This window comes from Populus euphratica, unplaced genomic scaffold, assembly GCF_000495115.2.
Source record: "Populus euphratica unplaced genomic scaffold, PopEup_1.0 scaffold642.1, whole genome shotgun sequence".
Classification (NCBI taxonomy): domain Eukaryota; kingdom Viridiplantae; phylum Streptophyta; class Magnoliopsida; order Malpighiales; family Salicaceae; genus Populus; species Populus euphratica.
Window position 1 is genome coordinate 22,736 of NW_011500515.1, and position 7,114 is coordinate 29,849.

General features: G+C 29.4%; 1 protein-coding gene and 1 long non-coding RNA gene across 2 annotated transcripts in view; one reads left to right on the forward strand and one right to left on the reverse strand.

The window, feature by feature from the left end:
• LOC105115129 (uncharacterized) overlaps positions 1 to 7,114 on the forward strand; it is a 16,687-nt gene that overhangs the window by 7,882 nt on the left and 1,691 nt on the right. Inside the window, exon 2 of the long non-coding RNA XR_840275.1 lies at positions 3,590 to 3,592. This is a non-coding gene — a long non-coding RNA (uncharacterized LOC105115129). The remainder of the gene's footprint in view (positions 1 to 3,589; positions 3,593 to 7,114) is intronic.
• Positions 3,633 to 6,914, reverse strand: LOC105115128 (lipoamide acyltransferase component of branched-chain alpha-keto acid dehydrogenase complex, mitochondrial-like). Its single transcript, XM_011011929.1, has 5 exons — positions 6,510 to 6,914; positions 5,452 to 5,699; positions 4,813 to 4,901; positions 4,135 to 4,362; positions 3,633 to 3,911 (listed from the first exon to the last, which is right to left on the reverse strand). Exons 1-5 carry the CDS (start codon positions 6,896 to 6,898, stop codon positions 3,798 to 3,800), a joined length of 1,068 nt encoding a protein of 355 aa, XP_011010231.1. The 5' UTR covers positions 6,899 to 6,914; the 3' UTR covers positions 3,633 to 3,797.

A 7,114-nucleotide genomic window follows, 5' to 3' on the forward strand; every position in this document is an offset into this window, starting at 1 on the left:
TAGATATATTATTATAAAACATGCTTTAATTAAGGAGTTATTGATAATTCAAGTGCAAAATGATGACATAAAACCTTGATAAAAAATGCACTTTTAAGTACTAATGAGTCGATATAGAGACACAACATTTATTTATGTTTTTCACATAAACACATTTATCAACATTGTTGATTTTGAACTTATTTGACAATATAATCTTATCAAACTTTTCATGCTATTGTCTAGGTGCTTATTTCAAATCATATGCTAATTTGACAAGTTTATAGTCTCTTTTTTCTTATTCATTCATAACAAACCTCTTAGGTTGTTCTATATAAGCCTCCTTTTCAAAGACACTATTTAAAAAAGCTATTTTTACATCCACTTGAGATATTTCAAACTTGTTAATAGCTACAATAACTATTAATGTTCGTATGGAAGTTATTCTTAACACAAGTGAATATGTGTCAAAATAGTTAACATCTTTTTATTGTTTAAATCCTTTAATAACAAGTCTAGATTTATATTTATCAATAGTGTCATTAGCTTTCATCTTCCTTTTAAAGATCTACTTATAGTCTAATGGTTTACTTTTAGGAGGAAGATCAATTAGTTTTTATATATAATTATTTGTAATGAATTCAATTTTAATATTGACAACCTTCTTCTGGACACGATATTGTCTTAGAGTGGGTTCAAGGTTCATTTTTTAACAAGTATGTTGAAAAATCAAGACCAAATGTTTTGATCATTTTGCGCTCTTAATCTTTCTAAGCTTAACTTCATCATCTTTTGATTTATGACAATTACTTAAGCTAGTGTCAATTGTTATTTTAAGTAAATGATTTTTTCATGCTTCTTTCTATTGAAACACATCCTTAAAAAATATGGCATTTTTTAATTTCATAATAGTATTATGATGAATATCCTCAATATTTGACTTGTGTATAAGAAATTTCTATACACTACTATTTTATACATATCTTATGAATACATAAGCCATAGTCTTAAGTCTTATCTTGATATTTTTAGGATCGTATATTGTCACGTTTACAAGACACCCCTATATTTTATACATATCTTACAATAAACCTTAGTGGGCATTCTGGCAAGGGTCTAAAATGTGTCATGTAAAATTAAAGTCACCACTTAATAATTAAAAGAAACTAAGAATTCTAAAATATGAACTAGTTCTAAAAATTCAAGTAAGAGGTTAATTATGTTTAAAGGAAAAACAATATCACCCTTATAGTATCTTTTTTTAATGAAACGTTATATTTACTATGTATTTTCTCTTAAGTTTATCTTTTTTATTACCATCAATTATCCTAATTGTTTTTAGCTTTTTTATGTTTTTAATTATTTTGTGAAAAATCTAACATAAAATATCATTAGTCCCTAAAAATAGGAGACTTGTCAAAGGTGTTAATGTTAATTCCTAATTTTATTATTTTTTGAAATTGCTAAAAATAAATGTAGCCTGCATGTGGTTATAAAATCTAGATATCGATCCCCTAAATAAAAACATGTTAGACTTATAAAGATGATAGAAATTAAGCTTTTAAACCCATACCTTTTAGTGTAACTTTTATTTTTGTTCTTAAAATTTAAAAAAAAAAACATCATTTTTTTTCTTTATATTTTATTTCTATTCATATATAGGTCCTTCTTTATAAATTTTTTTTTGGTTGAGAAATACAATTTACATTCAGAAGGCTCAAAACTAACTAAATATAAACATAAATGTTATAATAATGATTTAAAAATATATCAAAATAATATTTATCAACTTTGTTGATTTTAAAGTCATTTGACAACATAATCCTGTCAAACTTTTCATGCCATTATCTAGGTTCTTATTTCAAACCATATACTAATTTGACAAGCTTATAGACTTTTTTTTCCTTATTTATTTATAACAAACCCCTTAGGTTGTTCTACATAAACCTCCTTTTCAAAGTCACTATTTAAAAAAGCTATTTTTATATTCATTTGATATATTTTAAGCTTGTTAATAGCTACAATAATTATTAGTATTTATATGGAAGTTATTCTTAACACAGGTGAATATGTGTCAAAATAGTCAACATCTTTTTATTGTTTAAATCCTTTAATAACATGTTTACATTTATATTTATCAATAGTGTCATTAGGTTTCATCTTCCTTTTGAAGATATATTTATAGTCTAATGGTTTACTTCTGGGAGGAAAATCAATTAATTTATATATATGATTATTTATAATGAATTCAATTTTAATATTGACTATTTTTTTTTCCAAACATTATATTAAAGTAGGTTGGAGGTTTATTTTTTAACAAGTATGTTAAAAAATGAAGACCATATGTTTTGGTTATTTTTGCGTTTTTAATCTTTATAAGCTTAACTTCATCATCTTCTGATTTATGACAATTACTTGAGCTAGTGTCAATTATTGTTTTAAGTGAATGATTTTTTCATGCTTTTTTCTATGGAAACACATCCTCAAAGAATATAGCATTTATTAATTTCATAATAATATTAAGATGAATATCCTCAATACTTGACTTGTGTATAAGAAATTTATATGCACTACTATTTTATACATATCTTATGAATACACAAGCCATAGTTTTAGGTATTATCTTGATTTTTTTAGGATCATGTATTGATACTTTTGCAAAACACCTCTATATTTTATGCATATCTTACTATAAACCTCGGTGGACATTTCAATAAGGGCCTAAAATGTGTCTTGGAAAATTGAAATCACCATCTAATAATTAAAAAAAACTAAGAATCCTAAAATATGAACTAATTCCAAAAATTCAAGAGGTTAAGTATACTTGAAGGAAGAACAATATTACACTTACAATATGTTTTTTATGAAACCATATTTGTTATATGTTTTCTCTTAAGTTTATCTTCTTTACTATCATCAATTATCCTAATTGTTTTTAGTTTTTTATTTTTTTAATTATTTTATAAAAAATCTAACATTGAATCTCCAAACTTGTCAGAAAATAACATTAATCTCTAAAAATAAAAGACTTGTCAAAGATGTTAACATTTCATCCAAATTTAAAAAAAACAATTACTAAAAACAAACATAACCCGCACGTGGTTATAAAATCTAAACATCAATCCCCTAAAAAAACACATATTAGACTTATAAAGATAGTAGAAAATAAGCTTTTAAACATATACCTTTTAGCATAACTTTTATTTTTGTTTTTATAATTTTTTTAAAAATACATTATTTTCTTTCTTTATATTTTATTTCTTTTCATATACAGGTCCTTTTTTATATTTTTCTTTTTTTGAGAAATACAATTTACATTCAGAAGGTTCAAAACTAACTTTTTAATGGCTTTTAGAAAAACAAATGTTATATTAATAATTTTTTAAAAAAATATTTTTTATTTAAAAATATATCAAAAAAATATTTTTTTTAAAAAAATATTTTTGATATTAACATATTAAAACAATCTTAAATTATTAAAATAATAATAATAATTTTAAAAACAACAATCAAAAAATTTTAAAACCATTTTTTCAACACAAACAAATCAACTGAAATACATGGGATTCGTAAAAGAAAAGGTCAGGGGATTTATAGATGATCATTAGACTGTGTAAGCTAAAGAAAGTTCTCATCTTCAAGCAGCAACTAGAAGGCAGTAAGAAATCCCGGCATTGGACATCCATGGACTAAATGAGCGCACACACTTGTTATTCATGATTTCTAGTACTTACAATTCACGATTTAAATCTTATTGAATACGATTTCCAGAAATTAGAATTCCCCACCCCCTGTCATCTTGCAACCAGTCAAGGAAGTCATCTCATAAGCAACATGAGCAGCTCTGGTTTTTCAATCAACTGTTTCCACTCATTGCAAAATCTTGCAACAGTCGCCCCGTCCAAAACTCTATGATCTGCACCAATATTTACCTGAGAAAAGAGGCAGATGATCAGATACAACAATGAAACGCCATAAAGAGCCATCGTTTTAACAATCAGTAATCGTGATGTATAATTTTAGCCCTTTTTGTCACAAGATTTCTCTAATTGTTTGAAATAGCATGCCCAGTTTACAGTAAGATTGTCCTATACATGGACAGTGCTTTACTTTTCTGAAGCAAATAAAAAAGAAGTTAACTGAAACATTGCTTACCGTCATAACTGATACAGGATATGCATTTCCATCATCTGCAAAATGAGCCACTTTCTGAATTCGGCCAATTGCAATAATTGCCACTTCAGGCAAGTTGAGGATGGGAGCACCAAACTTCCCGCCAATTGCTCCAATGTTGCTTAGTGTTATTGTTCCACCAGTTATATCCTCCGGGTTAAGCTTATTAGCCAAGGCCAATTGTTGCAACCGCGAAAGCTCCTTTGTTATCTAAATACATAGGCGACATTGTCAACAATGCCAGAGAAAGGGAGGAGAACAAAAGGTGTTTTGAGGAGAAGTACTTGAAAGTAAACAAACTGAGAATAAAACAAGACAGATTCCAAAAAGGAAAAATTAGGCATTGTGTCATTCTTGCCTACAGTTATGGATGAACCTAATTGTAAGTATGCATATAATGCAAGATGCAACCTTAAAAAAATTACTCATTTCAATATGAATTCGTGTGCTTTATAACATTCTAACTTTCATTATCAAATCTATCAAATTATATCTCTCACCTTAACTATTAAGTATGAAAGCAAAGTTTGAAGTCAAACTCAATACTTTGAAATCCCATTTTATTACTTGAACACAAGCAAGAAGCTGCTAGCAATCAAGCAGAGTGAAATAGAAGATAGTTGTGTACGTAAATAACAGACAGGAGACAATGAAACGAACCTCCAAGATGGAAAGAGACTGAACATTCTTTATATTTGGTACAACTAGACCAGATGGAGTAGCCATGGCAATTCCAATATTGTGGGAACCTATGAGATTCAACAGTTATTATGACCACGATTAATTAGAAAAGAGAGTTTAAGGATATCAATAAGAATATTCAACATAATCCAAGCAACATTCTGATCAACAGTTCTCAAAGAAAATTATTTTACATCAGAACAATTCCTCCATTGGCAAGAAATATAAACACATAAATACATCCTTGTAGAGCCAAAAGTAGAGCTTCTGCAGGATACATCCATCTCATATGGAAGTAGGATAAATTTTATATTGGTTTTATAAGCAGTCAAGACCAGTGAATCTATAATCTATAAATGTCTGTCTCATTTTACACTTTTGTTGACGATGGATCTGGTTCCAGCTTTGTTAGATCCTTGAAAGACTTGCAAAGGACACCAAAATTACAAGTTTAAATTACTTTGAGAAGAAATGCTTTCGCAAGCAAGAGTTATCGTGCTCGTATACTGGAAAGCCTACTGTAAATAGTTGTTTTTTACCACTCATTGAACATGTGCCCATCAGAAAATAGAAGCAGTAAACAACATTGCAGCAGCAAAGAATAATAAATCAACAAACCTTTCAGGATGACCTCCATTGAGTCCTCATTGAAGCGACTATTAATCCATGGATATTTGCTGATGGCCACTGAAAGTGACTTTATCAAAGATGGAAGGAAAGTATGCTTCACACCTGGTTCAGTGTTATTGTTTTGGAAACTTTCTTTAAGCTCCACCAATGCATCACACTTTATCTCTTCTACATAATGAAAATGTGGAACTTTTGCAGCCATTGACATTGTTTTCACCATTGTGCGTTGGAATCCCCTGGAAAAAAAAAAACGCAGGCAATTATTTTGCTTCAACACTAAATTTAAAGTGTTTTGGCTAATAAACAAGTATTCTTTAAGAATTTAGACTTTACTGTAAAAGAATAAGATTTCAATCACAGTTTTTGCAATAAAAAGTTTAAGGGTATCACAGGATAATTTTGGCATTTAAAATTAAAGGTTATGATATCTCACAGGACAAGATTTACAATACAGGTGTTCTTCCACCCCATGTAAAACTATACCATTGAATTCACAAGATATGTCTGATTTTATTTATATAGTTCCAACGTAAAAGACCTTCATATGTAGCAATCCTATTATCATTTAACATAACTACGTGTACATAAATGGATCTCTAACTGTTGCTTGTAAAAATGAAGTTTACAGCTAGAACCTGTAAACACAATCTCATAAGCAACTTATAAATAAAAGCTATTAGACAAACTATGCACGCATGAACCTTTAGGTGCACCTATTCACAATGCTAGGCAATCAAAACCAGCATATGCTTGATATGGTCTGAAATCAAAACATAGGCTTGCAGTAAATGGTTGTGGCTGCCTGGCTTATGGCTTGGATACCAAATTAACTGACCTATCATTATGATTAAAATGGCAGGGAAAATTAACACCTCTGCAATATAAGAATTGCTATGTTATCCTAATCCTATCATTTAAAAAACAAAAACTGGTTATTTTGTGAAGAGTAAAATGCTAAGGAAAGTAGTTTTGTGCATTCCTACCCCCTTCTTTAAAAAAAAATGATAGGAAAAAGGTTTTCAGTTCACATTAGCTTCTAATATTACCTTAGAGGAATTGCCTTATCACCGTGTTGTGAGCCTAATTCAGCTGGCACGTATGAGTAGTCCTTTTCACCTCTCAAAAACTGGTCTCCAGAATCAGCATTCTCAAAGCCAGAGGAATCTTTAATGATTCCTTTCTGAATAGCGTGTTTAATTATATCTTCTTTTAATACCCTCCCATCTTTACCAGATCCATGGACATCATTTAGATTTATATCATATCGCTTACCAAGGTGTCGCACAGCTGGTGTTGATAGGACTCCACAAGTTTTACTTTTATTTACCTCACCCTCAGAACAATGAGAAATATTATTTTCAGTAACATCATGATTCTGTGTTGGAACTTGAGCTCCCTCAACAACCATTTTAAGAAGAGTCTCTCCAACCTGCATAGATCACACATTACCAGAAATTCAAAATATCAATACAAATGCACAAAAGCTATACGGTATTTTTTCCCCCATCTACTTCTTCCATGACTAATTTCAAGTTTTTGGCACCCCCATCACTGTGCAAAGCACACCCACCCTATATTTTTCATCCCCATGAGAAAGGGAGCCAGCTCTGCCATTGTGGCCTGAATTAAGTTCACACAAGCATGTGCTACT